The 22,087-nt window shown below is 32.4% G+C and overlaps 2 protein-coding genes across 11 annotated transcripts in view; one reads left to right on the top strand and one right to left on the bottom strand.

Moving 5' to 3' along the window:
• Positions 1-22,087, top strand: part of LOC124531140 (guanine nucleotide exchange factor DBS-like) — an 81,407-nt gene that overhangs the window by 26,761 nt on the left and 32,559 nt on the right. For 9 of the 10 annotated variants that reach the window (XR_006966497.1, XR_006966496.1, XR_006966499.1 and 6 more), the window contains exons 2-11: positions 7,181-7,382; positions 8,334-8,424; positions 8,651-8,881; positions 9,308-9,441; positions 9,631-9,750; positions 9,823-9,943; positions 10,925-11,075; positions 11,165-11,319; positions 11,660-11,830; positions 12,560-12,682. Coding sequence is in view for 6 of the 10 variants with exons in the window: in XM_047105643.1 (XP_046961599.1) it covers positions 7,181-7,382; positions 8,334-8,424; positions 8,651-8,881; positions 9,308-9,441; positions 9,631-9,750; positions 9,823-9,943; positions 10,925-11,075; positions 11,165-11,319; positions 11,660-11,830; positions 12,560-12,682 (1,499 nt within the window). In the remaining 4 variants the exon portion in view is untranslated. Of the gene's footprint in view, positions 1-674; positions 817-7,180; positions 7,383-8,333; positions 8,425-8,650; positions 8,882-9,307; positions 9,442-9,630; positions 9,751-9,822; positions 9,944-10,924; positions 11,076-11,164; positions 11,320-11,659; positions 11,831-12,559; positions 12,683-22,087 lie in introns of those variants that run through there. The other variant, XM_047105618.1, reaches the window with a different exon arrangement.
• LOC124531197 (E3 ubiquitin-protein ligase CCNB1IP1-like) lies at positions 9,951-10,803 on the bottom strand. The gene has a single exon (XM_047105690.1). It carries the CDS (start codon positions 10,757-10,759, stop codon positions 9,983-9,985), a length of 777 nt encoding a protein of 258 aa, XP_046961646.1. The 5' UTR covers positions 10,760-10,803; the 3' UTR covers positions 9,951-9,982.

Below are 22,087 nucleotides of genomic sequence, written 5' to 3'. Positions count from 1 at the left end.
ATAATTTCGGGTTCAAACCCAGGCAAACACTACTATATATATGTACTTAATTTATGGTTATAATTCATCTCATTCGCGGCTGTGAAGGAAAACATCGTGAGAAAATCTGCATGTGTCTATATAACCCGCATTGGAACAGTGTGGTGGAATATATTCCAAACCCTCTTTTTGATGGGATAGGAGGCCTTAGCCCAGCTGTGGGATATTTACTGGCTGTTACTTTACTTTACTCAAAGCCATTCAGTCAATTTCAAGATACACGTACATGTTTATAATGGGGCTATCGATTACTTAAACTATTATTATTATTATTACTTAATGTGTCACCTATGATGTCATTTCAACGCGTCACCTGTCCATAATGTTGTATTTGATAAAATTAAATAAATTTCTCAATTAAAAAACATTTAAAACCTTTTTACAAAAACATCGTTATTTTTGTGTATTCTAACAATAACTTCGGATAGTTGATAACGGTATTTTATTAACTGACATAGCTGATAACGGAATCATCTCATATTGATCCGTGGCTATCGATCGATTGATGGCATGCCATTGATAACGTTCCGACAAATGCTTCAAATTTCATAGCGTCACTTGCGGTTGAGCGAGCATAACGTGCTAAATATATATGTACCTACATATTAAATGCTCTATGTTATTGTGATAAGGTGTATATTGTGTCCGTGGAGTGAGGTCGTGTGTCAAGGTCACCGATTGACATAATGACGGCCGACTGTGACAACACTAGTATGAGCATCACAGCCGGCGCTTGTTGTCGCGTGCGCAGAAGTATGCAGTGCTTCGGATTCCATGGTAATACACAGTGATTATTATAACGATCTATAATATGTGAACAACATGTGACATTTGACGTATAATAATCAAATGTATTTGAATGGATACCACGTCACTACATCGTAAAAAAAATAATAATAATATGAGATTGGCTACAATTATTAAAAATTATTTTATTTTTATTCGTAAATATTTTTTTAAGGTAAAAAATAGGGTATTTCAAAATCGTTCGATAATATTTTATCGCTTATGCATAAATAGCTAAATCGATCCCATTGTTACAATCACAATAAGAATAAAATGTAGAATATATGATAACGATAAAGCAAAAACAATGAAGAAACATACAGACAGTAACTAAATAATTAAATTCACATTAACAACTGTTAATACAGAACACGTAATTAGTAATAACAGCTGATAAATTTTAGTGTTTTTCTTTCAAGTGAATATCAACAAAATTTTGATTTAGTTTGTATTGAAAAATATGGTCTATTTCTCGAGTGTGTGAAACCACCAGCATCTACAATTCTTCAGATATATCTCTGACAGTGTTCGGAGCGAACGGCGCGTGCGCACGCGATGTGTCGAATTAAATATCGTCTCGCCATTGCGCACATGCGGTTTAATATCTTCATAAAAGGCCAGAAAATAGGCAAGTGAACTTTGTGCATATATTACATAGACATCACAAACGCAATAGTCTTGGAAGTTTGACTATTATTTTATAATTTTTTTTTTCTTTTAAATGCGTTGCGTGTAATTGTTAATTGTTCTGAATGCGTGTTCCGTTATGGTAACGATTAAATGAAAGATTAATATCGTAAGTAATGTTCCTTTATATTTAGTATATAAATATAAAATTGATTAAATATCCGTAAAAATATATCTAATATAAATATAGTTATATAAATTAAATATTAAAAAGCTACCAGCTAGCTACGTTTAAAATGTAGATTACAAGCAATAAAATATGCATTAAGAAAGTTATTACAAATATTTACAGTTTAATATTGTTATGCACTAGATTTTTTTACTATATCAAAGTAATTGTATCTGCGGCTTGCACCCTCGAGGGGTGAATTAAAAAAAAATATCTCCTTACCAAATTTAATTTAAATCGGTTCAGTGGTTTAAGCGTAAAGAGGTAACAGATAGTTACTTTCGCATTTCTAGTATTAGCAAAGATATTTGAATTTGATTGACATTATAATATCTGACAGTTCTGATTCATATGCTGATGTAAACGATAAGTGTTCTTAATTTGATGTTTACAAATACCTTACTAATTAATTCAATAATTTAAATGGGGAAATGCTTCTTGCATTCTCCTTTTCCTACGCGATCAAGGTGTATACACGATACAGTTACTATTTTCAATTCATATTTCTACATTTAAGGACTCAATAATAATAATTTTTATATAAATTTTATTAAATGTTATTTCGTTCCATAAAATAAAAAACTAATAAAGTGCCTTGAATCGCTCAGTAACATCAATAAATAAAAATTATAACTTTAGTAACTATTTTTTCTTCTACGATTAAATAATCCAAATTTAAAACAGGACGACTAAAATCAAAATATAATTTACTCAAGTAGGCTTTTCAAGAACTTTTGAATCTAAATTCAACAAACTGTTAAGTGAAACCACCATGGGTTCGGATTGCCGAATCTACTGAGAAGAACCGGCAAAAACTCAAATACAAACTAATAAATAGATGCGTTATATTTAAATAGTATCAAAATTGTTATAACACATAAAGCACAATTAGTGACAAACATAGAAAACAAACCTTCGCATTAAAATATTAATGATTGGAAGACGTATTGACAACTGCATACGTTATTAATCTTCTGTTTTCTTATTAAACATAAGTCAACATAAGTAAACAACCTGGGATTGTATTATGTTGAATCGTAATTGAGAACGCTGCCGGTAATTTCTCACTGTCGCCGACGGGAAAATCTAGTCCGACCTTGTAACAGCGTTTCAGTTTGCTAAAGAAATCATTTAACTTTAGAATCCTCATAAAAAAATAATACTGCATTAATACTTTCTTAAACATTTTATAAATATAAATACAGATAAAAAATACCTACTTGGTCAACATTGTCATATTAACTATTAATCTTTATCTAATTTTGTTTTTATACAAAAAAAATTAATCTATAGAATTATTTAAATATATCTTGCATTCTAGCACCATGGAGTGATCTATTACTTTAAATCCTATTTAACTAACACGATAGCAAGGTTATATTCGTTCCGACATCACGTATGTATAACTCAATAAATTTGTTTGCGTTGTTTATATAACAATAATAAATATGCTCTTAAATATGTTAATAGGTGAAAAAATAACTCGTGGTTTGAACTAATCTTTGAGCTAAAGTGATTTTTCTGGCTTTTAATTAAATGTTTTATTTTACCTAGTATTTTAATCAATAATTACACATATCACAATAATGTGAATTCGTTATTAGTCAAATTTACTTAGTTGCTTGTGATTTCGGAAACGCTTCCAAAATTAATGAATAGGAAATTCGAGTCCGGAAAAAAACAAAAACATTAAAACAAAATAAGTACCTATTGTCTGAACATTTAAGGATTCTCACAGGTTTTACAATAAATTTGGGAAAAAATCTAATTAATCAAAATGTTTTGTGAACGAATTAAATACTATACTTACATGCATTTTGGGTTGGGGCTTAGTTAAGATGAAATGTATTTATATATATCATTATCATTACATAGTATAAAACAAAGTCGCTTACTGCTGTCTGTCCCTATGTGTGCTTAAATCTTTTAAATTACGCAACAGATTTTGATACAGTTTTTTTTTAATAGAGTGATTCAAGAGGAAAGTTTTTGTATATAATAAATGGACACAATAATTAAGAACACTGATAATTTTAAAAGTTTCTAATGGGATGTCGTAAATAATCAAATTCTGTAATATATTTAGATCGCTAGTAATACCTATATATGTATGTCTATATAGTGTAAATAGCAATTTTGTTACATCTCCGGAACAGTTATGAGGCAAACAGTCATTATTTCCAACATAGCTGTACAAGTACAAGAAATGGCATCCAAGTTATATCGACCACTTTTTGCTCCAGTAATAAGGCTGAGCATTATAGTCGGATGCAATATAACAGTGACGGTTAATACGCCTTAAATTACCTACATGCAATGACCGGCGCATGAATTGTTGTAGCCGGAGATATTTATTGAGATTATTACACAGAATGACTTTGTTCTTTTGCGATGAGACACAAACGATTATACTTATTTATAAGTTAAACCCTTTGTTATCAATCACTTACTGAACAGTTTAGACGAGAAAGAACTTAAACTGTAGCCTGTTTCAATGAAAGTAAGAAGAAAGATAAACAAACCACAGTTTTAGGTACTTTATGCGATTTGCTAATAACTCAGCTATGTTGTGCGCTACTAAGAGATTATTATTAATATATTTTTTATAAAACAACACCATTGCACTTACTTATTTCCACTTTAATTTTACTTCCAAAATTCCGATACCAGTTTCGTCGACGTTTAAAATGCAATTATTTATTGACAAATCCATAGTGAATATCGTAGATTAATCTAACTCCCGGCCAATGACATCGCGTCAATTTGTTGTCAGATGATGTTTATTCGTCTTTTTTATCATTGCCCGTAATGGTTAGAATAAAGTTTACGAGAAAATTGATCAAAATTATTCGAATTCTTCTTAGCGGCAATCAAAAACAAGCACTACTATAAATGTTTATATTACAAAACGGCTTAAGTAAACATGACACATAAATTTAGTCTCTATTCTATTGATTTGAGCTAATTGTTTAGATAACGATCTAGCTCGGAGTATCTTTGCTACATAAATGTTGCTAATTGCTACCAAACAGATTTAATAGTCTCTTATTGTCTTTGATTGTGACATTTTCTTGTGACTATCCCGAGATCAGTATTCCTTTTATTCATTTAAATTTCATCCCAATAATATTTATAAATAATTAAGTACACAAGGTGTGAAATAAATTGAGTGCTTCGTGTATTAAAATAATAGTTTCAGTTATAAATTTATCACGGCGGAGGCAGCGGAATAATGGAGATCGTTATAAATTTTCACATAATTTTAGTCTAGGTATTCATAAAGTAATAAATATTACCTCCGAAAACCCGTTCAGTACATCGTATTGAATTAGCTAGTTCAATGAACTCAGTAATGGATAAACTCATTAAGATTACAGAATGGGTCACGGAATTCGATTTGTTAGTAATTTCTTACATTATTATCTTATTTAAACATTACATTAGTAAATATATGTTTTGTTATATAACAAATAATTATGTTTGTAAGAGATGTACCCTGGGTTCAACACTATTCACTTTTGACCGCAGCAGCCAAAATTCTTTTGTCCAAGATTTATATCGTGATATACTGTATAACCTTTCTCGAAAATGCTCAAACCGGACAAATAAACAAAAGAACAATCTTAACCGGTATAAACTAGTATCTATAGATAAGCCTCAATTGTTCCAAAGGTTTTTGGGTCACCTTAAAGTAGGGTTTGATTTTAACCCTTTAATAATTCTTTAAATATACGTCACATTGACAACTTTCCATTAGTGTTTTTTAAATGGACAGATTTTTTTTTTAAAATTATTGTCAACATGTATTTAGAGACATCATCACTTGTTTTTTTTTAATTGTTCCAGTTTAATAGAACTCTAAGCTATTTTCACTTCGACCGACATCGCTGGATGCGAGTATTGTGGTTTTTATAGTCGCTTGTATGCTATAAGCTAACATTGCTTTCATTCGATGTTTTGTTACCTGTTTGATATATCACTGGTCATCGATTTTACATTCAAAAGTGGATACAGTGCTCGGTATATCAAAATGTGATTAATGATGAGTAACGATGACGATGCGTCAATGTGTTAGAATCGACTAAAATAATATCGATTTTGTATAAACTTTCGATTCATTTATTATAACTAGAGTTTGTAATGATCGAAATTCGACCTATTATTAGAGGAAAATATGTATGAATATCATTTTTATTGTTGCTAGATATTCTTATCCTGCCTTGCTCATCAGATATTCTTATGCCAAAGAATAATACTTAATATTTGTTGTTTTTCGGTTTTAAAAACTTAAATCCCAAGGTTGGTAGCGCATTAGCGATGTAAAGAATGGTTAATATTTCTATTTGATGATGAGCACTTACCATCGCTGTTATTTACCATACCCATTTGCCACCTACCTACAATATTAAAGTACTACTTTTACCTAATATATTAATCATTTGTCAAATTAATTAATACAAAAGCTATGTAATGAAGCTGATGGTTATATCCGATTTCAAATGAGCCTTATAAATTGTTGTCGTTTCCCAAAAGCCGATCGCGTGTTTAGCTAACATAAGTTATACTCACTAAAATAAATACTCCCAGAATAGAATTTGATTATAAGATTAGATTTTTCGGATTTACGATTATTCAAGAAGATAAGTAAACGTTAGAGAATTATATCGTTCGTATCTAAATCAAAGTGTGGTGTGATTTAAGAAAATGATGAGATCTTAGTTCGCATCTCACTTGTAAATAGTTGTAAGCGACTTACGGTCACTTTTTGTGACGCATTCATCCAATCAAAATATTTATTTTCATTGTTTCATGCAGGTCCACGATAGATCCGATCGAAACCTATCCACAATTATAGATCCTTAAAAAATATATTATTTTTAGTTAGTTAGTTTTCAATACCTACTTATGTAAAAAATGTAGATGTTTGATAATCACAACTTTTATAAAAAAGTAACATAAAAAGTACGTGAGTAATAAGTTGTTGGAAACCCGGTTTTTATCTAGTATCAATTAAAATAATTAAAGGAATTTAAAGCAAATGTCGCTTGTTACTTTCTGACATTTCATCATGTTCTACGACTGTTCTAGAATAGGTCTAACCTTTGAGCGTATAATTACACTTATGAGGAGCAATTATTTTGCATTCTATGATTTAAAAGCTTTCTAGTCCCAATTTTAGTTTTATATTTAGAAATTGCATAATTGTCACTAATGAGTTATTGAGTCCTGTAAAACTGTTCAATCATATATTATACTGATTATTTATAACTACAGAGTCCTCCGACACAAACTACTATAACATATCGTCTGTCAAGTCAGAAAATAAAAAAATATAGTGTTATTTAAACAATAGACCTACAATGTATTGTATACGAACAAACTTTTGATATCCCCTTCAAAATGTACACTATTTTGCACATAAATATTAAATAAAAAAGTTACTAAATAATATTAGGAATCTACTCGAAATGCTAAAAGTGGTATTGTTGGGTGTTTCAGAAGCGGAGTGCGATGGGTGCGGCAGCGACGGCGAGGACGGTCGCAGCGTGGGCGAGCTGCTGCTGCCGCAGTACGCGCTGGCGACGGGCGGGCTGGCGCGCGACCATCGCCCCCTCATCACATTCCCCGACAACAACAACTTCCACGTGCTCTCCGCCGCCGAGTATCGCCGCCTCCTTCTCTACCTCACCTCTGTGCCCTCGTGAGTAATTAGTAATTCCGTGACGTCACTTGTTGAATACGAATAATTAGTTTCATTTCAATAGCACGTTTTTCTATAGAATGTGATTTTTTTTCCTTCAAAAATACAAAATATACTTCATGTTCTCTTTATGTTGGTTTTCCCATCTATGTTAATCCCTTGACTTCGAACTTGTTTACATTTATAAAATGTGTATTGTAAAATACCCGCACATACTATATATAGTTTTCTAATTCTGTTACTGCTACCAATTCACTGATTCGAAATAAAATAACTACACAAAATTTCTAAAATCTATTCATAATGGTGGTTATTTAGACTGATTGCCTCGTTGGTCTAGGGGCTTAGGTACATACATAAGGTATAGTTGGTCACACAAAAATTGGGCCCATAAAAAATATTTGGTTTTTCACTTGTGCATCATCATAAATACCCTACTAGGTTGGCTAGTCTTACATGAAATAGGCTACGGTGACCGAAATCGATCACAACGACGTCATCACTTGGTGGTAGGGCTTTGTGTAAGCCCATCTGGGTAGGTACCACTCACTCATCAGTTATTCTACCGCCAAATAACAGTACTGAGTATTGTTGTGTTCCAGTTTGAAGGGTGAGTGAGGAACGATGTAAGGAATAGTTAATATTTCTTACAGCTTCATTGTCTAAGAGTGATGGTGACCACTTACCATCAGGGGGCCTATATGCTCGTCCGCTAATCTATACCATAAAAAAAATCACGTATATAGAAAAAAACTACCTTAGTTAACGGATTGAATGTTTTATGACGTACTGATAAATTAAACTGCTTATGTGATAGAGAAAACTATCAGAATTACATTATATACAAAAGACACTTTTAAGTTACAGATAATTACGACAATTTCAAGGATTAAAACAGTCTACTACTATTTCTTGTTCTTATTTTCTAAATGTATTTGTATATTGTTTCAGTATATTAGAAGCTGAAATGGGATTCCACATTATAATAGATCGAAGAAAAGATAGGTGGAATTCTGTTAAGGCAGTCCTTCTTCGAATATCGGTAAGTGACTCATAGGACTGGTATACGTGATTGAGTACGTCTGCTTATGTATCTTAGCTTTTAAATAGATATTACATAAACAGAATAGGAAAAAAACAATAATATGGGATAGGTATTTAACGCCGTTTTCAAAGATTATCATTAGTTATCTTTACCATAGAATACCTTAAAGAAATACAAGTGATAATGCTTTGTTTATTGTAACAAATTATTCTTTTCCTTTCAGGAGTTTTTTCCGGGTATTATTCACGCTGTATATGTACTACGACCAGCAAGTTTCCTCCAAAAAGCCTTATCAGAAGTTAGCAATAAACTGTTCAAAGAGGAGTTTCGTTTCCGAGTTCTGGTTTGTTCCTGCGTGGAGGAGTTGTACGAACACTTCGACAGGTCACAACTTACGTCGGATCTTGGCGGAGAACTACAGTATTCGCATTCAGAGTGGATTCAACAGCGAATTGTAAGTGAAGTTAAATCAAATTTATGCAACTGTTAAATACATAATTAATATATTTAAGCGTCAATAGCAGAATGGTTTACGGGCCGCATAGCGATGTAAAAATTCTTAGGTCCTGAACTATTGGGCTATTGTCATACCCACTCCTAACTTAAGCGATAAGTTTAAAAGGAGGGGTAAATAGGTGTATTGGTAATCCCTAATTAGTATGGGGCTATGCCAATATTTTTTAAAAAATCGTTATATCTTGTTTGAATATACGTTTTCAATGATGATCACCCTTGCGCTCTGAATCACAAAAGTGGACAAAACAGGAAAGTTTCGTAAAGAGCTGATCGCCTTACGAAATACTGAGAAAATTACATATATTATTTTTATAATAAGGTTAATCATTTTTGTAGTTTTTATAAAAGCATAAATAAATTTCAGGCGTTGGAAAAGTTTTCGACGTTGATGAAAGAGATATCAAGTAAACTGGATGACTTCATGCACGAAATAGTGGACTGCGACATGGGGAACGATCCTACACAAACCAAAGAATTATTAGACTGTCAAGAATCTAGGTAAAACAATAATCTATTTTCATTAGCTAAGCCATATTAAATAATTGTTAATATTTGAAACAACAAATAAGTGTTCCATCTCAATGAAATTTTTCTTCTTGTTCAAATAAAATGTTTAATTTTAATTTACTAAGATAATATCGATATAGTAATAACCTTTCTAGGTATATTAACTTTGTTTTCTTTCAGATATAAAGCTTTAAAAACAGAATTATCGTCTGCAACTACTCAAGGAGAGGAGCTGCTGACGCAAGTGCGAAAACCAAATCTAACTTATAACATAATAAGCCATGTAGCGGCTGTCGAAAGGTAAAGTATAATTAAACCAGAAATCACTTTTGTACGTATATTTATAATATATTATTAAATTATTTGTCGCAGGTTGTTGGTGCAACTTGAAGAGACTGAAAAACAATTCGACAGTTTCTGGCAAAAACACTCAATGAAATTAAACCATTGGTTGATGTTTCGAACATTTTTATTAAACTTTAAACAAATGCAGGTAATTAGATATTTATAACAACATACTGATGTTAATTATTTATGATCGGATCGGTTTAAATTGAAAACCAGGCCGTTTATTCTTTTGTCGAAAGTCAAACAACGGAGTCTTTGGTGAGCATATCAAGTGACGTGATGTGTCAGTATCTTTCATTGGTTTGAAAATAAAGGCTTCTGATGCGGCTCTTTTACCGACTAATTCTGTTATATTAACACATGTCTCTTGATTATCATTTTTTTCTTCGAAATTTGGCAATCGAAATTCTTTTCGCTTTTGAGTATCGAGTTGGAATGTTAACTTCTGTATTTGTCTCGTTTTCTCTTCTAATCGTGCTGTTAATTCTTCTGCCTGCTTCCGCTTTTTATTGAATTCTGACTGTAAGGAATTTATTTTGCGTTTGCACGTTTCTAACTCGGCTTTTAATTTCTGTACATTTAGTGTATTAACTTCCTCCAAACATTGAAGTTTATCTTTAGAATGTTTTGCTACGCTCTCCTGATATAAGGTTTCCTGTTCAACTTGGTATGACCAGAATGACATTGCTCGCATAGCTATATCCATGATAATATCTGGTTTCATCCCCGCTAAAACGATAGATTTAAAAGTCTCGCTTGGTTTGAGATCAGCTTGGATTACGTCAAATTTATCTCGCAACTCACTTCCACACGCTGGACATGTTAAAGAATTCTCTGCATTCCTTTTGAATTCCCTTTGACCGTGTTCGATGCAAAAAACATGGGAACAAGTCGTCACCCACGCTTGACTCGACAGTGATTTTCTGCATTTTCTAAAATTACACACTATATCTAAAGTCATTTTAATCTAAAACAAATATGTACTTTACATCAATATGACGTTTATAAGACAGTTACATATAAATAACAACAATTTGAGGTTATGTGTCAAATGTATTTTTTTTTTCGTTGGCCTGTATTTTTTTATGATTAAAAAAACAAATTCTATTTTGTTTCTATTATTTAGGCTACTCTAGATTCCCATCTAAAGAACGCGTGCGATATGACTGAGGTTGGTGAAACAGCAGTTAGGGTCGACGGCCTTATACAAGAAGCAAATGAATTTGAAAAACTATGCAACTGTGATCTAGATGCTGCTTCAGCAGTGATCGAAGAAGGTAATATATGTATATGTATTTTACAAAAAAAAATGTGATTAAAAATATATTTAATTTTAAATAATTATTATTTAAAATTGTATTCTCAGGTGAAAAATTAATGAAAGATCCATTGAGTTCCGTGGACCACATAGAATCAAAATGCGAAGAATTGAGGCGAACGAGTTCATTATTGATAGAGAAAATACAAAAACGAAGTATGTTATTAATAAAAGCAAGAGAACTAATGGACAGGATAGATAAGGTATTTAATGGTACTTCCGTTAGTCTTTTTGTAATTTAATCATAGTTACCTCTTTATTTTTTGAACCTATCATAATAAAAAAATAATTGATATAGTTCTATCATCTATACATACTACTTTTTTAAGATTTTAACTCATAGATATGATAATATATTTATAGATAAAGAGAAAAGCTTTCTATCGATAGATATGACTAGATGCAATGCTTTGTCTGCCTCGTTACGTGCCGATAACATTAATATATTTTTACACTGTCTCAGTGTCTATGGGCCAAAGTTTTCCCGCCTTCGTTTCCTTGGCTCCATCATAGTCGCTCATAATTAGTTAAATCAAAACGCAGGCGAACGAGTGGTGCGCGACGGGCGTGGAGATCCTGGCGGGCGAGGGCGGGCTGCTGGCCGTGGACAAGCTGCTGGACGACGCCAAGGGCTTCGGGCTGGCCGCGCCCGAGCCCTTCCGCGACATGCTGCTGCACTCCGCCACGCAGGAGACGCGCGCGCTCGTCACGCAGGTGCGCCACGCCCACTGACGACTGACTACTCAACGTACTCGACGTACTCGACGTACTCCACTGCTTTTTTTATATTAATATTCAACCATATGATACGAAAGTCACTTATCACTAATTAATTTAATTTTTTAACTATATTGATTTTAATAATTACAATAAAAATTACTTACATTGAAAGTTGTAAAACATCGATAAAAACTCTAGTATTCATTAAAGAAGAGTGAGTATTGACCGTGGTAGGGGGTGGTCCCCTTTAAAATATAATGTAATGACGAGTGATTGATTTTTAGTCATATTTATTTTCTCTATTTTATTAATATGAAATCGGAAAATAATGTTTTATCAGAGGCTTTCAGAGGACATTGAATCAACAGATTCTCATGCATAAAAAGTGACGCTTATTCATTTTAAATTCGGTATATTCCTATTCAATTCACCTATATAAAAAAGTAGTGAATGTATTTATGTAATGAATATTGTTTAATTTATGAATCAATAAATATTTGGTCAAACAGTGATCATAGAGGGACGGCAATGCGACGCAGATGCGATTTCTCGAGCATTTTGATGCTAGACTGCAATTGAAAATGTCTTGAAAAAAGGTCGTTGGTAACTTTAAAAGATAGAAAAGTAAATAGTACTTCTCCCGTTGTTGTAAAGTAGGGACGGCATTTTATTTATATCTACACGGAATCGTAAGAGCGATGTCTGATGGCGAGCGGTCGGCAGGTGTGCCAGCGCGTGGAGGACGTGTGGCTGATGGTGTCCGTCAAGCGCGCGTCGCTGCAGCGCGCCGCCGCGCGCCCCGCGCGCCCCGTGCACGCCGTGCCGCCGCACGTCGCCGCCTCGCAGGTACGCCACACGCTGCCCCACCCAACACTCTTTCATTTATTTAGGACAAACAAATAACCTATCTATCACTTTATCAAAATTCGCTCATCCAGAACGACATCATCACAATTTTAAAAATCTCTAAAATGACTTTTTATTTCCAAACGCTCTCATTTCGTACATACTTTTAGTGCAATATTGTCAGAGTTATTGTTATATAGATGTCAATCAAAAACTATTGAAACCGCCGCCTCGCAGGTACGCCACACGCTGCCCCACCCAACACTCTTTCATTTATTTAGGACAAACAAATAACCTATCTATCACTTTATCAAAATTCGCTCATCCAGAACGACATCATCACAATTTTAAAAATCTCTAAAATGACTTTTTAATTCCAAACGCTCTCATTTCGTACATACTTTTAGTGCAATATTGTCAGAGTTATTGTTATATAGATGTCAATCAAAAACTATTGAAACCGCCGCCTCGCAGGTACGCCACACGCTGCCCCACCTAACACTCTTTCATTTATTTAGGACAAACAAATCACCTATCTATCTCTTTATCAAAATTCGCTTATCCAGAACGACATCATCACAATTGTAAAAATCTCTAAAATGACTTTTTCATTCCAAACGCTCTCATTTCGTACATACTTTTTAGTGCAATATTGTCAGAGTTATTGTTATATAGATGTCAATCAAAAACTATTGAAACAATAATTCTGACAATATTACACTAGAAAGTATGTACGAAATGAGATCGTTTGGAATGAAAAAGTCATTTTAGAGATTTTTGCAATTGTGACGATCTCGTTCTGGATGAGCAAAATATTGTTAACAAATGAACTTCAAAAGACCTTTACCCTTTTGACTTAATGTAAAAAGTATCAGTCATTTTATTTACGATAAATTCGTCATTATATTGTTTAATTAAAAATTGCAAGATAGTTGAGTAACAAAATTAAAAGATCGTATAGTTTTAGGGCGTAACTTTCCTTCTCTTGCAGTCGATGATTAATATTCTGTCCGCTGACGCTTACCGGCGCGTCGGTCATACAAATGCTGCCATTTGGTGCGAGCGCTATCGGGTGACGTGAAATCCAGCCACATTTTCGTCAAGCGAATGACGATTGACTGTATCCCTCGACTAAATATTACACATTATTAATTATTTTGACGATTCATTACGACGTACTCCTAAAGCATTACAATTGCAAATTACATTTATATAAGGCTGGATTTACGACTACTAATCATGTGAATTTGATAATAAGTTATTCGTTCATTAAAAACCACTTAAAGCTATTGGGTTTTTCTGTGCAAAAAACCTTAGTAGTACATACAGTTTATTAAATCCCCAATAGTTTCCACCTCCTTTACCTAAATTATCTACCATTATTGCTTCGCGTCTGTCTCCTTCAAGCGAAATATTATTTACGTCTGTATATCCCAATATATTTCAATGTAAAAGAGAAAGAAAGAAACCGTATACAATAATTGAAACGTTACATTTTATTAAATAAGTAAGTAGGTATAATTTTCTTTTAATTTTAATCGTAAAATAAAAAACTATTCGAATCTGAATAATATTTAAATTAAAACTCGTTACGTTTAAGGAACTGTACTACATGTCCAGATTGCTGTGCAAAAATATGCAAAAACCAGTAGTAGTTACGTAGAAAGTGCGAGAAAGCATGCGTGGAGGTCGCACAAGGTATCATTACTGCAAGGCTAATAATATATATTATGCATTTTGAATATTATTACCGCTGATTATATGCAAAGTCTTTAAAGACATAATATACCCATACATTTTGGTGTCACTCACTTGACTTGAAAGTTATTATTAATGTGCTAACAAATTTTTTAAACGTGTTAATTGGCGTAAAACCAAAAAGAATATGAATGAAGATTTACTCGTTATGTTATGGTTATGGTTCAGGTATTATAGCTTCATCTACATTTTTCAGTGTTGCACGTTTTTACGTGTTTTTTTTAAACTGCTTCAGTATTTCAATTTAAAGTCAGTATCGGGTTTGATGAAAGATGTAAATGTCAATCCAAGAATAATACATATTTTTTAATCAAAATATATGTCCTTTTATAAAAGAAAGATTTACTCTTTTCCTTGAAATTTAAATCTTTACTCACGCTTGATTTTTCATGTAACTGATTATTATTAAATACTTTTATAATCCTATTTGAATAAATAATGTTTAATAACCATCTTATAATAATCTACTGTATGGCCTCTACATAATTAAGGCTTAAATCTACGTATGTTTTTTTAAACTTTTATATTTGACGTTTTCTTTACGACGTAATAATGTTTACGAGGTTTTTGATTGATCAAATTTCAGTCAAATTTATTGTTCTATTTGAAACTCTTGATCTTTTGCCAGTGGTATATAATATATTATTATTCAAATGAATTATTACAATGTACCTTTTATAAGGCAAGTAGAGAAATTTTGACAAACTTTCTTAGTAACTATCAAACTTTCATGCCATTATTGTATTAATATATGTAACGTGATCATGACTTCATTGTTTAGATGCTTTCTAACTATTGGTTAGGGCTAACCCTTGCTTTGTGAAGTGAATTTTAAATATATCTGGTAGGTACTCTTGAAAATATCAAGATACCGCTTCGGTATATTTTTTGTACCGATCCAGGAAAATCGTTAAGCTGTATGACAGGAAGTAATCTAGGATTTATTTCAAACTAATGATTCCTTTAAAACATTTCCTCATTTATAGCCACGAGAAGTTTCATCACAGAAATTTCTAGAAAAAATATCCAACTAAACTTGTTTGGAATCTAACTAGCTTACCTCGGCATACTCAAGTTTTTTTCATGTTTTGTGATGGTAGTAAGACGTTACGTAATCTGTTACTTATCTATACATATAATAAAATTGGAGTGTCTGTTTTCAATATTAAAATAGCCCTTTTTTACTCAATGCATATGTATGTATACACGGTACATATACCAAAATAACATTTTTTATCATTTTTGTCTGTCTATTTGTTCCGGCTAATCTCTGGAACGGCTGGACCGATTTTGACGGGAAACTGGCTGATAACTGATATAATAAGGAGTAACTTAGGGTACAACAATTTTTTTGTTGAATACAAGGTCGCGAGCACAGCTAGTAATCTATAAGATTAATCTTTAAAACAAACGACGAACATACACCGTTTGAAAACGTAACTCATTCAAAATTAAAATCAATACGTTGGAAGACATTGACATTAAAATCAACCTCGTCGCTTACATCCTTTTATCGAACAATATTACAAACTAGTTTTAGCCTGCGGCTTCGTTTGTTTTGTTTGATGGTGTGGGGGTTTGGATAGTAACAGGTGTTAGGAAGGCTGTTCTTTATTCTTTTCACGATCATCCATTGAGAAAAAAAGATATGAATACGTAACAAACAATTAAGCAAACTGATTTCCGCATTTACGATATTAGTTAAAAGGTTAATACAATAAAACAAGGCTAAATATTTCATGTAATATTATATAAAATTTAACATTTACACAGTAAGTATAACAGTTGCTACATATTAGAGGGTACGCGGTTAAACAAATATTTGAAGGTATGCATAATATAGACGACAGTTTAATGGCGTGGTAAGTGAAAGTGGTTATATGGCATTGTGTAAACCATAACATTATAGACCATTGGTGCAATATCCGTTACGATACATGATCGGACGTCATAATCAAAACCGTATATCGTACGGACGTATTATCAATTTAATTCATAGGTACGTCCATAATATAACCTTTCAAGAACGTAACTAGCTGCTAATATTTATAGCTATACATTGGACTCTCGGTAATCCGACAAACGTTTTGCAGGGCAGTGTCGGATTATCGATTTTGTCGGATTATAACTTACTTTGTGAGACCCCCTTTAGTGTGGATGTTTTTACTAAAGAATACCTTGTTATCCGACAAAATAGAAATGATTATTTATGTTAAACGCTAAAGTACCAATCATTCTTCGTCATCACATGTAGTCAAATTCAAACTAAGCAATCAGAATCGCATCGAGTACAATAGTTGCTAGTTGTAATCACAGGCTGCTCAACCAATAACTATATCATCGAAGATTGTCAAAATTTAATTATAGACATGCCGGATTCCATGTCCACTGGGCTTACAAATTATTGCGTATACCTTTATAACTATCGGCCGATCTAAAAGATTTTCTTCCGCAAAACCTCATAACTATATTAAAATAAATTAGCAATCAACGCTAAAAATCATAAAGCGTAAAGTACATTATGTAATATCCAGCAGCTGCATCTATTATTACGTTTGAGTGATTCTGTGAGTCGCAATCAATGACAATTGAATGACGCCGCTGGGCTTCCAGCTCGAATTAATTTGAAGAGGTCCTGACCCTCGCCCCTACCGGTGTCGCCGATATCCAGACCAACAACTTGATCATTGATTAAAATTCATTAAATATAATTTTAATTTATTTACAATTAGTATGTATATAATACTTTATAACGTAATTATGATTTATTTTACGTGATTAAAAATATATTTAGAATTATTTTATTTGGAATTACTTTTGATAGCAATATTAATGCAGGCATTCATTTTAAATATAGTTAAATAAAATACGTCAGATGAATATCGTTGGAACAACAGTTAACAGCTTGTTAACTATATCTATGCTTAATATCATAAATGCGAAAGTAACTTCGTCTGTTATCTCTTCACGCTTAAACCGTTGAAGCGATTGAGATTTGATAAGGAGATAGTTTGAGTCCTGTGGAAGGACATGGTCTATTTTTTTTAATTAACCTCTCGAGGCGACAAAACATGCAATACGAGATGAATTTCTGTCTTAAGTGGTCTTAAGAAGTCTTATTTCGGAATCATGTGTTGAACAAAATTACTATATACGTTGTATGTTTTTTGTGCAAATATTTCTACCGTGAAATATGTATATTTGTACTTCATAATCATAATTTAACGTACTTTTTGATCAAATGCATTTAATTTTATTATGATAAAGTATTATGTCGCTATATCTCTCTATTTAGTTTATAGTAATATAGAAGAACATAGAACGTTGAAGAATAAGCTTTTAGTAGATCCATTCACTTTAATAATCATTACAAAAATATCGAAATAGTTCTCCCGGTACTAAATATTTAAATGAGACACCTTAAAACTGCATACAAGCCTGGAAACCCGATATTTTTTGTTACAAGAACATCGCACTATGCTAATAGTTACCATCATCTAGCTTCCGTCCGCAGCTTTCCCCGCGTGTAAATGGAGGAGGTCAGGCGTTAGGTGCCCTATGATCTTTTCTGTATTCCTCGCAAATTGTGTGCAATTTCATAGTGTAACTAAGATATGAAAGCGTAACAAAGAAACTCACTTTCGCATTATTAGGTAGGCTATCATATCGTATAACTTCTATTTGTGTTGATTGTCATGTGTGAGGTAAGAAAAGTAGCCTATCTTCTTTCTTGGTGTTTAAATTTGCTTAACACCAAATTTTATCGCATTCGATTCAGCGGTTTGATCGTGAAAGAGCGACTGACAGAAAGACATACCACAGAGTTACTTTTACTTTTATAATATTAATATAGACAGACAGACGCTGACAGCGTTGCATTGCATTTGTTAACAAGGATATCAGATTCAGAACTCCGTTAGACACAGAGGCTTTAGAGACATCAATTCCATAATGTCACTAGTCTATATAGTAGTAGTATAGTATTTTTTTTTTTATTTATTTATTCATGTACCAAAAACAAGTTACACAGAAAAAAAAAAGAATAACAAAGAAACAAAGTGATACATAGGAAAGCTTATCTCTATGAGAGATCTCATAGTAGTCTATATAGTAATGAATACTTTTGGTAATATGTTTATGTCGAGTCGAGATGGCCCAGTGGTTAGAACGCGTGCATCTTAACCGATGATTGCGGGTTCAAACCCAGGCAAGCACCGCTGTTTCATGTGCTTAATTTGTCTTTATAATTCATCTCGTGCTCAGCGGTGAAAGAAAACATCGTGAGGAAACCTGCATGTGACAAATTTCATAGAAATTCTGCCACATGTGTATTCCACTAACCTGCATTGGAACAGCGTGGTGGAATATGTTCCAAAAACCTTACCCTCAAAGGGAGAGGAGGCCCAGTAGTGGGAATTTACAGACTGTTGTTGGTAACATGTTTATGGTTAAATTATTATTATGTTATCATAATCGGTTAAACATTGTTTCCTGCTCAACGGAATGCGTACTCCAAGGCAACTCGGTGACTGGAACTTCGATAGCTTTCAATACTTGTCTATGGTATTGATTTTGTTTTATCTACAAAAACAGGTTCACTATATATAGTAGTTGTATTTCATTTCATCGTTGTTTTATTATTATGAGAATGCATATAATTAATGTTTACGATCAAAGTACACTGATTAATATAGGTTAATACGATTTTACCTGAAAAAGCTTTTTCATTTTGGACTTTAATGAAACGAGAATATGACACATTTTCTTTTGCTTTAGCTTGAATTATATTAGTAAAAAAGTGTTTAAATATGTCTGTTATGTCTTGTTGTCTGTTTTGTCTTGTATGTAGGGGTTATTCTTCAGAAATAATGAGCCAAATTAAAAAAAAATCAACAGTAGAATTCTGCATTATTCTGCATGTACATAAATTATATTTACCTTATATTATTTCTTTATTTATAAATTGCACTCGCGCGTAGCCGAACCGCTAGTCAATTAAACAAAACACAAAACAATTTGTAACCTTTCAAATCGTAATTGTTCGTTCAGTAGCATAACTGCCCATCCTATAATTGAATCTATTTAGTTTTCTAAATAATAGAATAATATATAACATAAATTTGAAAGTACGTTGTTGGTCCTACGCCGAACTGACGAGGGACAGAGTCAAATACACAGAGACTCAAGTTAGATGATTGGAGTCCACTTAAAGATCTAAAATACGCTCATTCTAAAGGTGCTTCCATTGAGATCAGCTCTAGGCTTAGGGCTTTATTTTTTTTTTAATGAACATCAACAATAAGGAACAAAATTAAATAGATAAAAATACTATAAGAGATATGAAGTATTTTTGTATAAACAGACGTTTTTATAATAAAATATATGATGAAACTCCACCACGCCGTTTAATTGAACTGATTATACAATAGGACAATAGTTCTATACTGTCTATTAACAATAATGATATCACCTAATTACGATATTATCGTCTAAGATGTTATTAAACGAACGGTACGGATTCTAATCTGATCATGCACCTCAAAGATTTTCAGATAATAAATTCGTAAAGGTAATAAAAAAAAGGATGTATCTGCATATCTACATACGGATGAAATTCTCAGACTTCGGATGTTCATATCCGGTATTCGCGCAGGATTTACTGAATGTCCGATGGCGTTATCCCAAATCTTTGATCAGTCGTAAAGATTGAATAATAAACCTAATTTGTATAGTGTCTGGATTTTGTATTTTTAAGATATTTCGAAATTGGTATTTTTAATCTGTTATCATCAGGATTTTTCTATGTGTAATCTATATAACACGCGATACGATTTTTCTTCGCCTCATTCTGCATAGTCTAGCCTTTAAGATTACAACATTCCATTCTCAAGGTGTGTTCACCTTGAGAGGACTGTTATCTTCCATCTTTGCAGTCCGTAAAATGTATTATATCATACCTAAGTATATCATGTAAATGTGTATAAATAAAGTATAACATTAGCGAAAAACATTATAAAGGTGTTTAAAGTTTTCGAAAACGGTAAATGGAATTGTTTATGATTAGTACGCATTTTTGGATGCATTGATCTAGTTTTACTTTTTTGTGTCAAGGAAATTGAAGTTTTATTTACTTTTCATTGCGGTTACTTTTGCTTCTACTTTTCTCTATCCTCTAGATCGTAACAACAAAAAGACGACCACAAACTGTCCTGATTACAATTTTGTCGACTAACTTGTAAAGACGAATTTTCTGCTACAACTATTTTAAGGGTATCTACAGTTTGATATGGATTTGATGAACATTAATCAGTAAACAGATTTCCACAATTCCAATTATAATTGACGGTTATTATATTCATAGAGCACTTTTATTTGTATTTATTCCAAGAGCATAGAACTGTTCTCACAAATAACTCAAGTCTAGAAGTATGAATGGTGACGTACTATTGTTAAAAACGCAGAGCCGCGTGATTCTCCATTCCTGGTGCAGCACAAATAACAATAGCTATGCGTCCTGTCTCACATATTTTCTGTACCGATTCATGAGAAATGTTACCGTCTTAGGACTCATCAAGAAGTTCTCATGGCTGTTTTGTGCAACTTTTCTAATTCGAAAAAAAAGTTTAAATGTTGCCAATATACATATTATATTACTAATAGCTTGTTCCGATTTTGTACACAAAAATTAACCCGTAATATTGTTTTAAACATATGATAATTATAAACAAATTTGTATAAAACAATCAGTATAGAGCTTAGCGATTTGTCCGGTTAGTGTTATTGTGCTTATTGGAAACCCCATGATTGTTTCCATATCCTAATGACTGAACATATTAAAAGTAAAATTTATATAAAACGTTAACTACCTAGCTATTGGTTAAAGTCAGAAGAAGGAAGATTGTTAGTAGGAATTAATGAAACACCTATGATATTTATCTAAAGATCGTGCATCTGTTACAATCTTGACAGCGTTCGCTTCAAAAGCGCCCACCTACAATTATCTCGTCGATATAATATGTTGTATATCAAATATGTGACATTTAAGGCTAAACACATACCTTGTCCCAGCGGACAATAAATAAACTGTCGGAAAACAAAAATATAATATTAATAACATTTAATTAATAAAAGCATTCAGTTGGAAAATCTTTATCTTTTCATAGTATAAAACAAATTTGCTTACTGCCTGTCAACTATGTATGCTTAGATATTTTAAAATTTCACAACGGATTTTGATGCAGTTTTTTTAATAAACAGAGTGGTTTGAGAGGGAGATTTTTGCATATAGGTACATGGGCAATATAGCTGACATAAACGCTGTAATAAATACACATAAATAAAATAATAAATAAACGCTGACAATTTTAGAAATTTCTAATGTGTTGTCTTAAATAAACAAATTCTGTAGTATATTTAGTATAAGTACCTATTGCACCCGTGCGAAGCCGGGGAGGGTCGCTAGGAATTAAATAAAGAAAAAATTTTCTCTTTATGACGTGACTTACCATTTTAATATATATTATATATCAGTTGGATTTAATATTATCAAAGCGGAATCCAAAAAATAAATTAGTTGAAAATATAATCTGATTAATAGCTGATTCATCCATCATACGAAAACAATGGAAGCATTCAATTGTAACTTGA

Source organism: Vanessa cardui, chromosome 1, assembly GCF_905220365.1.
Source record: "Vanessa cardui chromosome 1, ilVanCard2.1, whole genome shotgun sequence".
Taxonomy (NCBI): domain Eukaryota; kingdom Metazoa; phylum Arthropoda; class Insecta; order Lepidoptera; family Nymphalidae; genus Vanessa; species Vanessa cardui.
This window is presented reverse-complemented; position numbering and strand designations above follow the sequence as displayed.

Excerpts from the sequence above, each read along its gene's own strand:
- LOC124531197 (XM_047105690.1), bottom strand. The coding sequence starts at position 10,759 with ATGACTTTAGATATAGTGTGTAATTTTAGAAAATGCAGAAAATCACTG.